General features: G+C 56.4%; 5 protein-coding genes across 5 annotated transcripts in view; 1 reads left to right on the forward strand and 4 right to left on the reverse strand.

Moving 5' to 3' along the window:
* Positions 1-3,101, reverse strand: part of VOLCADRAFT_95571 (uncharacterized protein) — a gene marked incomplete at both ends in the record, with an annotated part of 5,776 nt that extends 2,675 nt beyond the window's left edge. Inside the window, 6 exons of the mRNA XM_002954725.1 lie at positions 138-207; positions 267-581; positions 981-1,043; positions 1,265-1,346; positions 1,754-2,180; positions 2,832-3,101. Of these exons, the coding sequence (XP_002954771.1) occupies positions 138-207; positions 267-581; positions 981-1,043; positions 1,265-1,346; positions 1,754-2,180; positions 2,832-3,101 (1,227 nt within the window). The remainder of the gene's footprint in view (positions 1-137; positions 208-266; positions 582-980; positions 1,044-1,264; positions 1,347-1,753; positions 2,181-2,831) is intronic.
* A 1,088-nt stretch (positions 3,102-4,189) lies between these two features.
* VOLCADRAFT_109938 (uncharacterized protein) lies at positions 4,190-6,409 on the reverse strand. The gene is made up of 3 exons (XM_002954726.1): positions 6,016-6,409; positions 5,293-5,456; positions 4,190-4,871 (listed from the first exon to the last, which is right to left on the reverse strand). Exons 1-3 carry the CDS (start codon positions 6,257-6,259, stop codon positions 4,737-4,739), a joined length of 543 nt encoding a protein of 180 aa, XP_002954772.1. The 5' UTR covers positions 6,260-6,409; the 3' UTR covers positions 4,190-4,736.
* Positions 6,410-7,774: 1,365 nt separating this feature from the next.
* hstH3-11 (histone H3) lies at positions 7,775-9,190 on the forward strand. Its single transcript, XM_002954673.1, has 2 exons — positions 7,775-8,037; positions 8,413-9,190. Exons 1-2 carry the CDS (start codon positions 7,902-7,904, stop codon positions 8,682-8,684), a joined length of 408 nt encoding a protein of 135 aa, XP_002954719.1. The 5' UTR covers positions 7,775-7,901; the 3' UTR covers positions 8,685-9,190.
* An 867-nt stretch (positions 9,191-10,057) lies between these two features.
* On the reverse strand, positions 10,058-12,108 carry VOLCADRAFT_95575 (uncharacterized protein; the record flags this gene model as incomplete). Its single annotated transcript, XM_002954727.1, has 3 exons — positions 10,058-10,285; positions 10,866-10,966; positions 11,964-12,108. 3 exons carry the CDS (start codon positions 12,106-12,108, stop codon positions 10,058-10,060), a joined length of 474 nt encoding a protein of 157 aa, XP_002954773.1.
* Positions 12,109-13,480: 1,372 nt separating this feature from the next.
* Positions 13,481-18,622, reverse strand: VOLCADRAFT_95576 (uncharacterized protein; the record flags this gene model as incomplete). The annotated part of the gene is made up of 7 exons (XM_002954728.1): positions 13,481-13,806; positions 14,029-14,214; positions 14,476-14,677; positions 15,099-15,355; positions 16,408-16,926; positions 17,643-17,878; positions 18,357-18,622. 7 exons carry the CDS (start codon positions 18,620-18,622, stop codon positions 13,481-13,483), a joined length of 1,992 nt encoding a protein of 663 aa, XP_002954774.1.
* Between the last annotated feature and the right edge of the window lie 208 nt (positions 18,623-18,830).

Raw genomic sequence — 18,830 nt, forward strand, 5'->3', positions numbered from 1 at the left:
CGACGCGCTGGCCGGTGTCGGCGCCACCGCCGATGCGGCGGCATGCGGCGCGCCATACGGCGCCGCCGTATGTGCCGTCGCCGCCGTCGCCGCACCAGGCGCCGCCGGTGCCGTGTGTGCTGCTGGCAGTGCCGCACCTGGCATGGCTGCCGGCGGCGTTGGTGCACCAACAACCCCAGGTGCGACCTGCGGCTGTTGCTGTTGCGGCTGAGATGGAAAAGGTTGTGAAGACAGCGGCGGCGGGGCGCCGTACGCTCCAGCCGCACCTGGCGGCGCGTATGGGTAGGGCTGCGAGGGAGGCGGAGCACCGGGAGCAGCGCCTCCCGGATGCGAGTAGGGATACGGTGCTGGCGCACCAGGATGCGGTGGCGGCAGGGCTGCGTATGGCGGCGGGGCTGTGCCGTACGGCTGCAGCTGCAGAGGAGGGTGAACCCCAGGCTGCGGATAGTACGGGTGCCCAGGCGCTGGATAGTACGGCGGCGTGCCTGCCGGTGGAGCTGCGCCGTACGGCGGAGGATACGGCGGCGGTGCCGCCGACCCATACGGTGGCTGCGGCTGTGGCACCACCGTCGGTACGACAGCTGGGGGTTGTACGGTATGCGCCAGGGAGGGGTTGGTTCGCTTAAACTCCTCCACGACGGTCCGCAGAAGATCCAGGACGAGACTGCATGTGTACGACAATTTGTACGGTACGAAAACTTTTGCCGCTTTCACCCACATGCACACAGATTTGATGGAGCGTATGACGGCAATCACAATCTCCCTTGCCAGAAGATAGCAACCGAGGCCATCCGCGCTATTTATACAGCCACAGGCCCGCATGCCCCCTCTCATATGTATTAAGTCAGTTAACCAGTAGACGTCACCGGTCGAGTCGGCTCATGTGGTTGGTTGAGCGCACCACCAGCTGCAATACCACCACCACCACCACCACCACCAGCCAAAGCCCTCCGAAACCCTAAACGCCAAAGACCCCCCACCTTTCAGAGTCCTTCAGTGCCTTCGGAGTGTTGGCGGTGATGTAGACGTGCAGCCGGTCGGGCCTGCAAGCCAGTCAGGTAAGGTCAGCGCGGACAGACAGGGAAATACACACTCACATCAACATCACACGATTGCCGGTCGGCCCCGCATGGCGCGTGAAGGTAGAAGGGGCCCAACCAGGAGCCCCAAACAGCCCGCAACAGGATGGAGGGGGGGGGGGACACAGACAGAACGCACGGCCCGAGCCCGCCCAGGTCCCGAGCCAGGAACCGCGCTCACGCACCCCTCGGCGTCGCCCGAGCCCTGGCCTCGAAGCTGCACCGTCGCGCCCGTTGCGTTGGCGACGTGTTGGAGATAGGATGCGCCTGTCGGTGCGGTGTCCCCACAGCGTGGGTGCGGCGTCCGCGTCCGGGGTGTAGGCAATAGCAGTAGGCAGTGGGTTGGACGGACAGTCACCAGGCCACCACCGACAGGCGGCAGCAGTAACATGACAGCACAGCAACAGAAGCAACAACCGGAGGTGGGACGGAGACGGACTCCCACTGCAGTACTGGCCCACATGCTGGCAGCATGAGTATTATGCTGCATGGCACTGCGCCGTCCCATGGTGACACAGCCATGACGATAACCAGACATGTATACGGATATTGCGAGGCATGCAGAAGAAAAAAACAGTTGGAAGAGTGCACACTGCAGCTGATTGCATGGACCACCAATACACACACACACACAATCCACACACAGACACATTCCCTAATCGGGCCCCACGTACCCGGGCCCTTAATCTTGTCGGCCACCGGGAATGACCCCGGCTGCGTGATGCCCGTGTAGATGACGCAGCTGGTGGCGGTGCCTGCAGGCCCAACAGGCGGGACAGAGCCTGGGGCTGCTGCCGCCACCTGCAGCGGCGCCGTCGCAGGCGGCGGCGGCTGATTTGGGTGATATGGCGGTGGCGCCGCGGGAGGCGGGTAGCCGTAGCCCGGCGGAGGAGCGCCGTACGGTAGCGGCGGTGCGCCGTACGGTGGCGGCTGGTGATGTGGCGGGGCGCCGTAGGGCGGCGCGGGTACGTGCTGCCCCGGCGGCGGTGAGTGGTGGTGGAGGTGCCCCGGCGGCGGTGGGCGGTTGTTGGGCATGCCCTGCAGGATCCGCTGTATGTCCGACACGGCGTTGTTGACGGCCTGCTGCTTCTGCTCGTCGGTCTGTGAAGAGCATGAGAAGATGCGAAAACATACATAACGAGGTTAAGTTAGAGGTAGGGGAAAAGAGGTAGGGAAAAGGGAGGAAACGAGAGGGCGAACCTTCGGGAAACGCGCACCGCAAAAGCCGCCGGGCGGTACATGGGCAATGTACCAAGGAGGGTATCAGGTACGAGGACGAGAATTGGGAAAGGCGGGGGGGAGGTCATATGCGCAATGCGAAGTGGAAACGTTGGGGGGTGGGCGGGGCACCCTTGGAGCGGGCAAAGGACAGGTGAGAGTGAGAGTCGGCACAGGCCGGGGCACGTGGGGCGGTATGGGCATGTGGGGAAGGATGCTGCGACGCATGGCTGAGGCAGCCAAACATGCGCGCCTCCGCACACAAAGCCGCTTGCGCCAAATGGATTCTGGATTACTGAGAGCGCTTTCCACACGGAAATATGTGAAAGTGAGCTCTGAGCCGATTTCATCTCAGGAAATCTAATTCGGAGCACAGCTAAAAAGTGCAACGATTCCTTGTTAATCCGGACCTGCTCCTGGTGCAGGGCAAATCCCTCCATGCCGCTGCATCTGGGGACTAATGTGCATGCCCCAAACGCGCGGGTTGACGCCACAAGTTTGAGCTGAAAAGCTGCCAGCCGGCAGCTGACGTACCGTGCCGGCTTGAGCTCCTGGTTTGACCAGTAGATGCAGAGGCTTCTCCTTGCCATCAGGCACCACGCCGGGGGGATAGTAACGTCCGCGGGTAACGATGATTGTGTTTGTGCGCGCCTGGATTTCGTCCTGGACTCCCCGCTTGGTCAGATGGATGCGCACACCGGTGGGGGCATCGTTGATGAACACCTCACGGGTTATGTCTACCGGCTTGGGTTCCGGGGGCGCTGATGGTGCTGATACCGCAGGAGCAGCTGTCTTAGTCTGCATCGGGTTTAGAAAGCATGCCGCGATGCACACTTCAGGAGGGGATACAACTGAAAGATTATTCGGGTTGGCGCAACGCAGATCTTGCCATAACTCTGGCCCAGCGCCATGGAAAGCCAGCAGCAATTTGGTCGGCGAATTTGCAACCCTTTAGTATCCTTGAGATCATATTTGGTTTCGTTACCTGTGCCCCGGGGTGATATTTGCTGAAGAGAGCTGCAGCAGCAGCCTGAGCAAGTGCGATATCCACAGCAGGCGCTGAAGCAGCTGTTGCTCCAACAGTAGCAATGCCCATGCCTTGAGTTAATGAAATAGGCACAGTTATAGCTGCAGGCATTGGCGCAGACCCAGGAACGTCCCATTTTCTCTTCTTTTGCTGTGGCTGCCCGTCCATTTCCTTACAGTTTGACTTCTTACAGGAAGTCTCTCACACTATGGAGCGCGACCTTTCCTATAGTAAATGAACTTTGCCATGGTTTGTCCTGTACGGCACGTTTCTCGATGGATGGCTGAAGAGCACATAAGTGTTTTGATGCCGCTTGTGAGCATCGCGCTCCTCACGCAACTTTTCCTTTCACCGATGCAAAATTTGTGTACGCATCCTGTATTTAGTGCCTGACAATGTCGTGCGAAATGTTGGGAATGAAGAAGCCAACCCGTTGAAACACACGTGAATTTATCGCAGGGCTATTCTGTATCACTACTAGGTCGTATGGTGATAAGGGGTACGCAAAAAAATGCTTGGCAGCGCAGGGGAGTATGGTAAACTTGCCACCGAAACACACAATTTCCCCATTCGGCGTTACGTTTAGGTCCGGTAGTCCTACCAAACACCGGAGTTGGTGCAATCGCCGCATTTCCGCCGCCACAAACAGCCAGCGATCAATAACTTGTTGGCGTCACAGCCATCATCGCAACCCTGAACGAATTGTAACTCAATCACCGGTGGCAGTGCAATCCCGAAGTCATCCGGAGTTTCCTCGTTTCTTGTAACCATAATATTTCCTGAAACAATCAGGCCGCTTAACGACATCTTCTGCGCACACACCGCACACACGCGTGCAGTTCGACCAGACCCATCAGCGCGCGATGGCGGACAAATCGTTACAGGCGCACTCTTGCCGCACACTCCAACCAATCAATAACCCAATACTTCAGAAAACAAATCCTCATGAAAAGTTTCCATCGTGCCCCTAACGCCACGCAGACCGTAATGAGCTGGGACATAGCCGTGCCCCCTAGGACAGCACGTTTCCAGTTCATGATGCCGACATGCCTCTCCAATTTAACGATGCCGATTGCTGTGCGGCGCGAGCTGCTACCCAACCAACACGCTGCATCTGACTGCCTCACCGTTCCATGTTCATACGCACACATACACATACACATACACGTACGCATGCACACACATCCCCGCAGGCATCACACGTTCACTTATCTTCTTATTATGGCTTACTAGTTCCTTCTTTAATAACGGAAACAAAAGTGTGCGCTCCGCATGCACAATTTCTTGTCCTCCTCCTCCTCCTCCTCCTCCTCCTCCTCCTGAGTTTTGAGCATTGCGGCTCCGTGGTGTCAGTTCCCACGGAACGCAACCTGCCAGTTGCTGTGTTGCCCGTCGGAGGCCCCGAGCTCCTTTTACGCCTCCGCTGCCTGCGCCTCTGTTGCTTGCGTGGCCAGCAGCGCCTTCACCTGTACGATGGCCGCCTCCACATTCTCCGCAACGTGGACCAGGCTGGCATCGAGGCTTATGAAGAATTTCTCAGCCTCGGGCTGCGAAAGGGGGGGACGTTGGGACAGTGCACTGGTTGATACCTGGGTTGAGCTGGTTCGGCTTGGAACCCAGCTACCCATATTCACTATGAGGACCTATCGCTTCTACACACCCCTGGATGACTTATAAAAATAAAAGTTAATCAGTCATGGCGGCACGTTTGTGGAATGGGAGAGCGGGTGGGCCGGATCGGCACAGTACCTGCAGCCGTCACGACAACATTAGCGTAGGCAGCATGTACGGCAGTAGCAAAATAATTGCAAGGGTTGTAGTATTGACACTCACGACACCTACGGAGAGTTCGCTTCAGGAGGTTTAATCTCTCGGATCACCATCACCACTTCCCCCACCATCGCGGCTCAGACCATATAAAAAGCTTCATGAGCCCCCCAGCAGTGATCAGCCCGGGTGGGTGCTCACCTGCGTGGCAAGGAGAATGACGGGCTTGCGGGCCTTGAGGGCCAGCGCAACCTCCGCTGCGGTGCCGGGGCCCATGCCCACTGCCACCACCACAGAAGACGACAGCGCATTCACATTGTCGCGTGCTGAGCCCAGGCCCGTGACGATAGGAATGTCGACGGCGTCTGCGGCAGGAAGAACATACGCGAGAAGTAGCACATGAAGAGGACACTGGTCGCTCTGTCTTCTTTGCTGAGGTTCGGAGAGACGTCCACGCACACCACCGCGCAGGCGACGCAGGCATTGGGCACTCGGAAAAGGGTAAACAACGAAGGAAGATCTCAAGGCCATTGTATGCATACGTGCAAACTCAGTTTACCGGATGTATGTCATTCTAGGATGAATGGTAACAGCTGCGTGTGTGTCTAGCCAAGTGGAAGAATATAAAGATCGAGAGAAACATTTGCGAAGAGGGTTGAAGGACCATATTAGCATGCGCCAGGATTCACACCTACATCCTTCCGTGAGAAGGTACAACCAGCAGTTTGCTCTTTGCGTGTGTGGGGGGGTTCTGTCATCTGTTCTCCCGGCATGGACGAGGCTGCCTGGCTGGGGGTTGCCAAGGTAGGCAGTCAGCCGTCCGTCATCAAGCATCGACATGGCAGCGAACCTTTGCATATGCATCCCCTCCGACGTTTGTATTATAACGCAAGAAGAAGGTATCCGGATCATTGCCTGGCTCACCGCTAATATCACTTGCATCGGGGCCAGGGAGGATGCCAACGGTGATTCCGCCAGCACTCTTAGCGCCACGACATGCCGCGTCCATAACACCCAGACTGCGTCCACCGGTCAGCAAAATCCAGTCGTGTGATGCGATTTGCTTGCCAAGCTCAGTTGCTAGTTCCACAAGCTTGTCGACAGGCTCCGTGTGCACATTCGTCTGCCCTGGTCCCATGACGCCAATGATCGGCTTTCGGGGCGCCATGATACCGACAGAACGGAATTATTACAGCGTGGACAGACGATGATACGACCTTATGCTGCCGAGCTGGGCCCGTGTCGGCGGAGAAAGACAGCAGCACTAATGCGTGCAGAATATAGTCCACAGTGACACAACAAGTTTTGCACTTCTGCTTCCATAATGACACCGCCGATGTTAGCGTGCGATATGTGAAAGATTATTCATGTTTCGGGACGACTGGTACGGCAAACAGGAAGGCTAACACCCCAAAACGCTCTGGTGATGGACTATATATGGAGAATTACCCAACAGCTGCTTACATCGGCTACGTCGCAAGTAACAACGTTAACGTACGGAGTCAACCGTTCGAACCGTTAAGGTGGCTGAGGTCGTCACTTTCGCCCGAGCTAGCTTGTCTGTCCAAGCCAAGGATGGCTTCCAGTCGAGTGGTTGGCCTGGCAGCATTATATCAGAGGGAATTAGTAAAAAGCCGGAAACTACGCGAGTGGCTGGCCCTGTCCACAGCTGCGACGTCCTGGACCCCGCTTACGGTCTAGGACCCCGAGCTTCAGTACCAAAAAAAATATGTCTGTGCATGCTCCCACGCGTGGCACAACTAGCAGATTCGAATGCTCCGTCCCCTGCTTGCTTGCATGCCTGCGTGCCTGGGCGAAACACGCATCGCCAGTTCACTTCCTTTGGGCCCTTCCTCAACAGAATGGTAACACTTTTAACCCATGAGCTATGACGGGACCGCGTTCAAGGCCATCAATTTTGTGTTAAAGGACATCCACGACTTGGAAAAGCTCTATTTCAGCCACCAATCGGCCTTCCGACAGGCTGATTGACACATTACAAATAGGTCTAATATTATGGATTTACATATTAAAACTGAAAATGGCGTGATTTTTAGTAAATATGCTAAGGAAACCTGCATTTGCCTTTGGTAGGATTTTGGACAAGTTTACTGAATGTTAAAATCCATGCCATACGACCCAATGCAGCGGTCGGTATGCAGCGGCATTATGCGATGGTGAATTGTTGGCTGATTGTGCAGAGCAAGTGGGAAAGTGTCAGGCCGGCCATGCAGCCAACGCAGCGTTAAAGCAGATCCAACTGCCACTGCAGCAGCGGCTTCAAGGAGACCAAGACCAGCGACTACCTATAGCGTACTAATTAAATGAGCCTGTCAATAAAGCAGCACGCGGTATGCCGCATGGGTACCGATTCGCATATAGCCGCGCACTGAGTTACACGCATCGTATCCGCAATACAAGAGGGGCAAAAGTTGCAACAGGTTGCTTGAGGGTGTCCATCATTCGACAATGCATCAACCAGGTCAGAGAGAAACCAATAGTAGCTAGCCTGCATGGTATAGCAAGCAGCGCAGGTCCGCTCCATGTAATCTTTGTATTTGATCAAGCCTGCGCGAAAAGCTGTTCATATGATATCACGCCCTATGAGCCATGACCCATGAGGCCCCGGTGGAAAGTACGGCAATATAAAGCACCATCCCGTTCTTTACCGTCGACCTGATAACCCAGAGTTTTTAACTGTAACTATCCTTAATTATCTGGAGTCCCTTGGGCTAGGTTTTGGCGTCTTTTGACTCCTTGTTACGACACCGTCCCCCAAATCTACGTTTACTCCTTGCTAGCTGTTAAAGATGGCTCGCACCAAGCAGACGGCCCGTAAATCGACTGGTGGTAAGGCGCCTCGCAAGCAGCTTGCTACGAAGGCAGCGCGCAAGACTCCTGCGACGGGCGGTGTGAAGAAGCCGCACCGCTACCGCCCCGGCACCGGTAAATAATGGCCATATTAATGCTAAAGCCTTATATTTGTCTGCCACACGGAAAGTTATATATAACCGCTGCGCATATGAAGCATGGACACAGGTAGTTCTGTTTGGGGCTCTTAACCACTGTATACAGGCATTTGATAATATCTGACAGCCTCTTATCGTCTGACCAAGGATTCTTACATGTCGACGGGATGGGAGACCATGGTTTTAAGATGCAGCTCCTCTTCGACCTCCACTCCGCCCTTCTACTGCAGCGGGGCGGCACAATGTGCCACACCCCCGACCCTGCCCATCGTGTTGCGAATCCCTTTGCCTTGACGTTACAACTGCGTCCCCCTTTCCTTGCTGATGCCTTTTCCCTTGCGGGAACAAACAGTCGCGCTGCGCGAGATTCGCAAGTACCAGAAGAGCACTGAGCTGCTCATTCGCAAGCTTCCCTTCCAGCGCCTTGTGCGTGAGATCGCTCAGGACTTCAAGACCGATCTGCGCTTCCAGACCCAGGCAGTTCTGGCACTCCAGGAGGCCGCTGAGGCCTACCTGGTGGGCCTGTTCGAGGATACCAACTTGTGCGCCATCCACGCCAAGCGCGTCACCATCATGCCCAAGGACATCCAGCTGGCGCGTCGCATTCGCGGCGAGCGTGCGTAGGAGGATAAAACTCCCCTAACATGTGCAAATTGAGCATGGAAGCCTGAAGGGCCTCCTGCGTCAAGTGTAACACTTTTGAAGACTTGCATACATGCAGGGGGCGTATGGATTCTTGCTTGACTTTTGCTTCTTGAATTTTACACAGCAGCGACTTCAGGCGAATGCCTTCCTTTTTGAGCCATCGCCGAGGCTTGGAGAGGTTTTACCTCTTGCGTGCGAGGGTAGCATATGTTCCGTTGTGTAATGCCGCCTGACGTTGGGTGCTGGAACGTGCCCTTATATTTGTGCCAAGGTTTGTCGCATGATCGCGACGATGTCGTTCCGCCACGTGTTGCAAATGACAGATCTGTGTATCATGGTTTCACTTAGTGCCGCGTATCTCCAGGATGGGCCGTGGAATGCTTTGTGTCCAATGCTTGTCTATGCATTTTGCCGGCAACATGCCTTGTCTGGCCCATGTACATTAATCACAAGCTGTGTAAGATATACAATCCAGGATTCGTGTGCGTTGAAGAAGTTGACGGCCTTCGAACTTTGAAAAGCTGTTCGTCGGGAAACCGTCGAACGTCCTCATCGGAAAAAAGCTAAAATATCAGGAGTGTGTACTGACTGCACCCAACCGCAGCTCAGTACAGGCCTTAATAATTCGGTTGGGGTTGGGGGTTTGAGACCGAGTTTGTTTTGTTTAAGCTCTAACTTTTCCGTCGGGTGTGATGGCCGGGTTCAGGTTTGCCTATGGACAGACAGCCTTGACGAGCGAAACAAGGCCTACTGGCAGCGGCAATCAGGTCCAAACCTGCACCTTTTAGCTTACGCAGTTTGGACGAACAAACCTGGCCTGGCTCACAACATTCATCCGCGGGATTAAGAAATGTCAGGAAATTACGTGCATGAGGACACATCGGACACCAAACCCTAGTCAATGAATTTATCATGTCATCCATTTCCCCCTGGCAGGACTTGAGCCCCGCAAACTACAACAACCGAACAGCATTCCATCCTAATGTCTAGGGGGAAACGGTGGCATTTGTTTACCATTCCGTCGACACCACCAGTGGCTTGGCAGCGCAAAAAGTTGGGCCTGCCGCCAAGTAGCGACCGCCGATATCGCGGTGCGCGCCCCATCTATCGCCCGACGGGGAGGGCAGCTCTAACCCGCAGCGTGTGGGGGCCCTCCAACTGGGCTAAACGTCACACAGACGCCTCCTTATCCCCGAGGAGGGGGCCGATGTCGCGGTGTGCGCCCCATCTATCACCCGACGGGGAGGGCAGCTCTAACCCGCAGCGTGTGGGGGTCCTCGAACTGGGCTAAACGTCAGCAAGACGCCTCCTTATCCCCGAGGAGGGGGCCGGTATCGCGGTGCGCGCCCCGTCTATCGCCCGACGGGGAGGGCAGCTCTAACCCGCAGCGTGTGGGGGCCCTCCAGACTCGCGATGCCGCTCAGCTCGCGATTCAAGAGCGTAAACTTCAGCTCGTCTCCGGCGTTCCGCTGCAAGGCTGGCACCCCCTCCCAAGGGTGGGTGAGGATGACGCAGGCCATGCCCCGGGACCAGCAGCAGGCAGCGGTCGACAGGGCTCGGGCACGCTTGCGGGCGGGCACCTGTGGGGCACCGGCATCAGTGTAGATCACGGAGGCGCCGGCCGCCGCTTGCCCCCTCCCTGGAACGCCACCGGAGCGGCCGGGGTCTGGGGGCATACCATCAAGGCGGCCGGCGCCCAACAACAGGCGGACGTCGCTGCCCAACGTGAGTTCCATAAGGGGCCGCTTGTGCACCTCGTCCCCGTTGGGCCTTGCGTGCGTGTCGTGAAGAGGCCGAGTTTGTAGTGCGGCGTGCCTTGCTTAGTGCGCCTGTCAGTGTTTGGGGGAGGGACTACTCCGCGTTGCCCTGTGTTGGGTCGTACCTGCCTTGTCCGTGAGCCGGCGTTAGAGCTGCCCTCCCTGTCGGGCGATAGACGGGGTGTGCACCACGATATCGGCCCCCTCCTCAGGGATAAGGAGGCGTCTGTGTGACGGTTAGCCAACGTGAGTTCCATAAGGGGCCGCTTGTGCACCTCGTCCCCGTTGGGCCTTGCGTGCGTGTCGTGAAGAGGCCGAGTTTGTAGTGCGGCGTGCCTTGCTTAGTGCGCCTGTCAGTGTTTTGGGGAGGGACTACTCCACGTTGCCCTGTGTTGGGTCGTACCTGCCTTGTCCGCGAGCCGGTGTTAGAGCTGCCCTCCCCGTCGGGCGATAGACGGGGTGCGCACTGCGATATCGGCCCCCTCCTCGGGGATAAGGAGGCGTCTGTGTGGCGTGTGTGGTGTCACGGGTTGGCTCGAAGGAGCCTCGAACGCTGTGACTCATGCTTGCGCCGAATGGACTCGAGTTTGGCTGTGTGGGCGTCCTTGGCTGATTTCGAAGCCTGCGCGGGCAGATGCTGCTCCTGCTGGCCGAGGTCTGTCGCCAACGCCTCGTCGATGGCCAAAAGCTGATCTTCTACCCGTTGCAATATGTCGAGTTCATCCGATGAGAGCGGTGGGAAGGAGACCAGCTCTCGGTCGCAGTCAGCGGTCGTGCGCAGATGGTCAAAGGGCGGCATGTCTACAGCAACCAACACCAGAAGAACTGACGAAATGAGCTGCGGATGATAAGACCGAAATGAGTTGAAGATTACAAAGAAAGGTCGCCAGACCCACACCGCTGACCAATGGACAATAACAGCGGCAGCTAGCAGCTGCTCTGGTAAAGAGAGCTCGTATCGACCAGCAGCCGAGTCCGAGAACACCAGGAAGATAATTAGGCAAGACGAAACACCACCGAGCAAACAGCAGCTCAATACAACAACCAACCCCTCTTCAAACACATTTTCGACTACGCCTAAAATAAGATTTCCCCCTGGCAGAACTTGAGCCCCGCAAACTACAACAACCGAACAGCATCCATCCTAATGTCCGGGGGAAACGGTGGCATTTGTTTACCATTACGTCGACACCACCAGTGGCTTGGCAGCGCAAAAAGTTGGGCCTGCCGCCAAGTAGCGACCGCAAGCCACCCTCTTCCTCCTCTTCGTCGCTCACTAATCGCTCGCTTAGTCATCCGTTCACCAACCGTCACAGAGGTCGCCACCATGAACCAAGGTAAGCGCCACGAACATGGAAAATATTGAGAGAGTTTCCTGTCAACGGAAAAACTGATGGGTTCGTACTAAACAAACCAGGAATTCGCGTTAATTGACAAGACATGACGTGGGTTCATAATCGCTGAGCTGCAGCTGCTACAGCGGCGCACACGGAAGACTTACCCGGCGCAAAGGAGGGATACGAGTACGAGTACATCTTTAAGCCACCTTTCACGGCGGTGCGGCGGTGCTGGTCCGTATCATGGACTCCGCAGCACCGACTTTCAACAACGCCAGGCACAGAACAGGTCACCAGAAAGCGACCCATAATGAATTACCAACCAACACCACACGACGCAGCACTTCTGGTCCACTCAGCCCGGATATTCAAAAGAGACAGACTCACATTCAAGTGCCACGGGCTCTTGTACACACATGTTCAGAACACGCGGGATGCATACGCTGTAAAATTGCCGTTCGACCGGTGCTACCTTGCGCAGCCGAGGGATCTCTATCCTTTGGGAACAAAACCTTTTGCTCGACATCGGAGTCTATCACAGACGGGAAAGTTGCAACCCGCATAGCACATAGACTTATTAATTAGCGGTCCTGACTCGTGCTTGGCCCTAGCGCCAAGTATAACAAGGAGTCTAAGAATCACATCATGACTTGCACCTAACTTGCGGCTCCTAGGCTCTTGGGCCTCTGCTAGCTCGTATGGGCACTCGTTACACCTCTCTGGGTAACGCTACCGAGGTGTAACACGCACATACACAAACATACATACACACACGCGCGCGTCAATCAATGGTACCCGAGGCCGCCGGCACGCAAGCGGAAACTGGTATTTTGACACTCTTAAATCAACAGCACGCAGGGGCAATCAGCTAGCTTTAATGAAAAGCTCGCAGGAGGCAACTGCTGTCATCCGAGGAAAGAGTCTAGTCTTAGACAACAGGTCCAGATTGCAGCTCAGCTCACCCCGGTTCGCTGCCACGGAACGCTCTCCGCACATCCATAAAAGGATGCACATCGTCATATCACAGGAATACCACAACCATGAATGTCCGTCGCACGTTTCCCCCTCTCCCTCCCACCACTCAACTCGCATGATACACATCTTCCCTTCCTTTACCTTGACCACACAAGTAGCCACGACAATGCTGCGCTACGACTGAATAAGACGTCACGTCCACTCTAGTAACAACTTTGCTGAATTCCGTACACTCAATAAAGCAGCCTTAACTGAGTCCGGAGTCCGTAGGCCTAGATTCCGTTGGTACGGAAGACAATAATCACATCGGTAGGAACGCTGACACGCAACATGATTAACGTCCTGCGGTCCATCATGCAGTTGTTCATGGATCACCAGCCCACCATCCTTTATACCGCGGTACTTCCGCTCGTCGAGCAACGGCAATAAGCCGCGACGGTGAAGCCATATGCATGCATCACTCCAGCGCCTGACCACCATCCACATCGCCAAATGTGTTTCCAACTTTCCAACCAGACAAAAAACAGCGGCGCGAAGAGAAAACCCAAAAATCAACATCCCATACATACACACATACATACCACGAGGCACGCAACGAAATCGGCAAAGGTACACATCACAAACAGCAATGGCAGTTGAAAACCCTAAAAACCGAACTCCGTTATCTGAAACAAAACTCAGGAACGTGCCAGCTAGAAAAATGCCCTCAGGGAAACCGTCGCAGCTCCTCTCGCTTATGTTCAAAGTAGCTGGCTCTGGAGGGACCTGTCTGCCGGTCAGTCCCCTCTGCAGTCCCCCGCGTGCTGCCGACGACGATGCTGTCTGTTGTTGCGCCGCGGCGGTAGCCCGCCACCATGGGCTCGTCCTGAACGCCGCGCTCCCAACCAGTCGCGCGCTGGGGCCCCAGGATGTCCGATCTGGAGGTTGCCGCGTGCAGCAGCGCATGCCGTTCCTCGTTCTTTACATAGCCGCTGCCGCTGCTGCTGCCCCCGCCGCCGCCAGCGTGATCGCTGTCGTTACGGCCATCCAAGCCTGCGCTGACGCCGACGCCATGGCCGTTGAGGTGGCCGTGATGAGGATGGTGGTGGTGGTGGCGATGGTGATGATGACGGTGATGGTCATCCCCGAGCCCCACAGCTTCGGTGTCAGGAAATCGCTCCGCTGCCAAATGAAATTCACCACCTGCAAGCTCAAGCCGAGGCGGTAGCTCGTCACCTCCACCTGCGGCCCCAACCCCAGAGGCTGATTGCCCACCCTGGACCCTGTTTGGCGTCTCAGCATGCACAGAGATCGAGGTAGCACTAGAGCGGTTCTTGGCGGGTGAACCAGCAGCGCCAACCGGCGGGCCGCCCCGGACTCGGAACATCTCCCTGAGCGTCTGCCGCCAGCCGCCGCGGCGCCAGGGCTGAGTGGTGAAGATGGACTGGATGCCGACCATGTCTGCCAGGGCGACAGCGGAACGGGTGCGTGGCGCCAGGCAGAACGGGGTGGCGGGGGAGGGAGAGGGGCCGTGACTAAAACGGCCGTGTGACAACACAATCGCGCAGGAGGGGAAACGCACACTGCGGCTCGCTGCCAACAAAACGGGACATGTCGCAGCCGAGAGCCACAATCCCAGCCCAGCTCCCCCCGCCCACAGCCCAGCTCCCCCCGCCCACAGCCCAGCTTCCCCCGCCCACAGCCCACGCCATCTTTGCTCACCTGACATGGTGTCCGGCAACGTGGTGCCCAGTGTCTCCGGCAGCGTGAAGATGGCCACTCCCGCCACAAGCGAAGTTACTCCAAAGATGATGAAGGGCATGGCGGCCTGGCCCGTGCTAATCCCCACAAGTACAATGAACGGCGCAGAGATGCCGCCCACACGTGCCGCCTCGTTCTCAGCCCCCAGAACGGCGCTGCGGACCTACATGTGACCGATGGGGATACCAGCAGCCGGAGAGGTTGTGACCAGAAACAACCAGGAAGGCAGACAGACGGAAAGGTACCCAAAGGCAACCAACTGCTTGACCGACGATCGAGGACCACCGCGAACTATTCCGGTAAAGCTTCGCATTGGAACTCGGCGGCGCTGTACAGGCTAGAGCCAGAGGTCCCTCCCGCAATCCCTCTCACAGCCAAGGTCAGATTCCATTCCCACCGCCGAATCCCGAGTTAGGATTAAGACATCAGACTCCCCTTCCGGCTAAGTATAAAGGTGGCCTTATTTATACAAAGAAAGTTCTTGGTTCCCACACACAGAGAACACAAGTCCCTTAATGGGAAGCACTCCCAGCACACTGCATGAACACCCACAGGCCGGGCACGTAAGGCACCCGCGTGCTTACCAGTGTGGGGAACATCTCGCTCGTGAAGATGGACGCCACCGTGAAGGCCCCCGCGCAGCCAAACTTGCCCACCGCCGCCATTAACGCGGACACGACTCCCGCCGGTACGAAGGCGCAGCCGAGGCAGGCGGCGCCTCCCAGCAGCATGCCCGCGGCCATGGTGTTGTGGCGGCCGTAACGCTCGATCATCCATGCCGCCAGAATGTTGGAGGGCAGCTCCGCGGCCGCTGTTATCATGAAGGTCACGTAAATGGAGCCTGTGGGCGAGTGAAATGAAGCGCAAAGGAAAAGCGCCGGTGGCCCCGGAGGTGAATTCAACGAAACAAATGCCTTTGCGTATGCCTATGGTCCCAACCGCAGTCAAGGGCAGAATGGGCTGCATGCCGTCAATCTTGGAAAACGTGCAGTGGAAACGAGTCCCTTAGATTCGCGTCCAAGATTTGAACGGACTCACAACCGCGAATGTGGCTTTAACGGTGAGTGAGTGAGTGTGAGTGAGTGTGAGTGAGTGTGAGAGTGAGTGTGAGTGAGTGTGAGTGAGTGTGAGAGTGAGTGTGAGTGAGTGTGAGAGTGAGTGTGAGTGAGAGTGTGAGTGAGTGTGAGTGAGAGTGTGAGTGAGTGTGAGTGAGTGTGCGTGAGTGTGCGTGAGTGTGCGTGAGTGTGCGTGAGTGTGCGTGAGTGTGCGTGAGTGTGCGTGAGTGTGCGTGAGTGTGCGTGAGTGTGAGTGAGTGTGAGTGAGTGTGAGTGAGTGTGAGTGAATGTGAGTGAATGTGAGTGAGTATGAGTGAGTATGAGTGAGTATGAGTGAGTATGAGTGAGTGTGAGTGAGTGTGAGTGAGTGTGAGTGAGTGTGGGTGAGTGTGAGTGAGTGTGAGTGAGTGTGAGTGAGTGTGAGTGAGTGTGAGTGAGTGTGAGTGAGTGTGAGTGAGTGTGAGTGAGTGTGAGTGAGTGAGTGAGTGTGAATGAGTGCGTATGTGTGTATGTGAGTGCGTATGTGTGTATGTGAGTGCGTATGAGTATGTTACACCTCTGTTGAGTTACCCAGAGACGGAGGTGTAACGAGTGCCCATACGAGCCAAATGCAAAAAAAAGCCATATATCTCCCCACACATCGCACACCTCCCCACCAAGACCGATCGGGCTCCGGCAGTTGGTGCTTTGGACCGGACAAAGTCAATTTCTTAACGTTTGATACATTTGGCATAAGAAGGCTTTCCCCCCCGTTTCTAACAAGCCAAGCTTTCCAAGAAGCCAAAGTCCAATGCCGTCAAAAGTCCAGTGCTTTCGTCCACTGGCGTTCTTGGCGCACCTGGAAGGCCGCCCAACGCCAGAGAGATGCCGTAGTAGGCCATACACATCACCATCCATACGTACGCCAACACGAGAAAGCGACGCAACATGCGCCGGTCCTTGAGCAACATTCCCGTCAGCGAAACGGAATGGGCGGAGCTGAGGGAAGTCGACGACGAGCGCTGTTGCTGTTGTTCCTGCTGGTGGTGATGCGGCTTTTCCACGGCGTGCTGTTCCAGCTGCAGCGGAGTGCCCTCCTCCGCCGCCGACTCTATAGCGGCACTAGCGGCAGTAGCGGTTGTACGGCGGTCGCCAGGGTCTGCGAGTGGCTCAGACGGCATGGCGCGGCGGTTTCCAGCCGCAATGCGAGCCAGGATGGCTGTGGCTTCGTCCTTGCGGCCCTTCACCAGCAGCCAGCGCGGTGACTCGGGCAGCGTCGGCCAGAGGAACAGCATGGCCGCGTTGACGACGGCGCAAGCAAAGCACAGCACTCGCCAGGGGCGCGCGATGAACGCTACAAGGACGAGCACGAACTCGCCTGCATGTCCCCAGGGCGGAGGGCACGACAATTAGCGATGGTACAGGTACTGGTGGTGGTGGTGCTGGTAGTGGTAGTGGTGGTGCTGGTCGGCCAACGAGCCAAGTTGGTGATAAGGGCAGCGCAATGAATGAGTGAATGCACCGGAGAGCACCAAGGAAGCCGTGGGACGCTGTTTGATAAGACCCCTCATGCGCCACCCCTAATGCATTCAGGACACCGTCGGCCCCTCACCCCCACTCAGTCCCCTCAAAAGTAAGTCCGCCACCAGACCGCATCCGAGTGACCAACTGCGTCTCCATGTGTGCTGCGGCTCCTTTGGAGTTGTGCTGCTGTTGCAGGATAACCAACGGTTGGCTACCACTACCTCGTATCACTACCTCGTATCACTACCTCGTATCACTACCTCGTATCACTACCTCGTATCACTACCTCGTATCACTACCTCGTATCACTACCTCGTATCACTACCTTGACAGACGATCGATCTTCGTCGTTGCCATACTGCCGCCGCTGGAAGGCGCTCCTTCGTCGTGTTAAGGACACAGGGTTATATTATAATCCCTTAATAACAACCCCATATTACCGAAAAGCGAAAAGACACCTTACCTACCATCACAGGTAGCTGTCCCAGCTCCCCGTGCACATGCGTACCGTACATCGTACAGCCGCCTTCCTGTTTCCCCGCTCCGAAAACCCTAAGCCCCCACACCTACCCACGATGAAGAACAGCTGCGTCGCAACACCAGCAGTTCCGCGCCAGCCGGGTCCCACGCTCTCCGTGGCCAGGATGTACGCAGTGAGGGCTTGCCCCGCCGCACCGATGCCGGTGATGAGCCGGAAGATGAAGTAGGCCACGTAGTTGGGCGCCAGTCCAGCAGCCATGGTGAAGATTGCGCCCAGGGCCGTGCAACCGAAGAGGACGGGCTTGCGGCCACGAGAGTCCGCGACGCTGTTGGGGGTTGATGCGGCGAAGGCGAAGAGGAAAGAAGGAGGACCGTGTTACTACAGGGTTAGTTACTAATGTGGCGAAATGTGGCGCAAAATCCCTAGTAGGAAAGGCTGTAGGAAAAGGATAGAGCGTAATTCGCCATTTGTGGGTCAGGGGGGAATGTGTCGGGGAGAAAGGGGAGAAAAGAAAACTAATTAAATCGAACGCGAAAAACGGTGTCTCGAGAACGGACGGACGTAGAGCAGGGCGGGAGAAGTCCTCTCTGGCCACCCTGTACGGCGGCATGCAGGATGCAGGTGACAGGAATTTAGGACCGTACGTAGGAAGCATATGTAATTTGCTGATGGCCCAGTTTACGGTTTAGGGTAACACCGGGGAATACTTGTTATAGTGGGATTTGTCCCGGAGGGGAAGGACCCCGTGGAAAAGAAATTTAAACTGCGTTGACCAGGGCCTATAGCACTCGCGCCTACCATACCTTCCGAACACGCCGCTGCCTATTAGGTAGCCCATGAAGAAGCCCGAGTTCGCAAACTGGCTCCTCCAGGACGCGCCGCAAATGAGGTTGAACTGGCTGATGATTGATTTGGACTGTTGCGTCCATACCCAGGAGCTAGACGGGAGGTCGCAGATATCGCGGGAGGGGTCCTTGAGCGCAAACACGTTGGCACAACGCGTGTCGTCTTGGTCGATGCAGCGCCACCAGTGCTCTTTCAACGGCGAAGGCGAGGCGTGGAAGACCATCAAGAGGATGAACAAGGCTGTTGGTTGGGGATCAGCAAAGCGGGGCAGCCGGAATCTACTTAAATGTTGAACGGGGTCTAAACACACGCAAATTGGCTTATTGTTGTTGCGCTTCGACCGCAAATGCGTCAGCAAGTGGATTTCGGCAGGGAAAGCGTGAATTAATAGTGAAACCCAAATGAGGAAACGTTTCGGCTCACAATTTCCT

This window comes from Volvox carteri (genome assembly GCF_000143455.1).
Source record: "Volvox carteri f. nagariensis unplaced genomic scaffold VOLCAscaffold_45, whole genome shotgun sequence".
In the NCBI taxonomy this organism is placed as follows: domain Eukaryota; kingdom Viridiplantae; phylum Chlorophyta; class Chlorophyceae; order Chlamydomonadales; family Volvocaceae; genus Volvox; species Volvox carteri.

What these genes read in the sequence shown, in the direction of transcription:
- VOLCADRAFT_109938 (XM_002954726.1), bottom strand. Translation starts at nt 6,259, where the DNA reads ATGGCGCCCCGAAAGCCGATCATTGGCGTCATGGGACCAGGGCAGACG. An exon ending in CGATGCAAGTGATATTAGCG is followed by an intron (nt 5,457 to 6,015) that starts GTGAGCCAGGCA and finishes TTCCTGCCGCAG; the next exon opens with ACGCCGTCGACATTCCTATC. An exon ending in TCATTCTCCTTGCCACGCAG is followed by an intron (nt 4,872 to 5,292) that starts GTGAGCACCCAC and finishes CCCCTTTCGCAG; the next exon opens with CCCGAGGCTGAGAAATTCTT.
- hstH3-11 (XM_002954673.1), top strand. Translation starts at nt 7,902, where the DNA reads ATGGCTCGCACCAAGCAGACGGCCCGTAAATCGACTGGTGGTAAGGCG. An exon ending in CCGCTACCGCCCCGGCACCG is followed by an intron (nt 8,038 to 8,412) that starts GTAAATAATGGC and finishes GGGAACAAACAG; the next exon opens with TCGCGCTGCGCGAGATTCGC.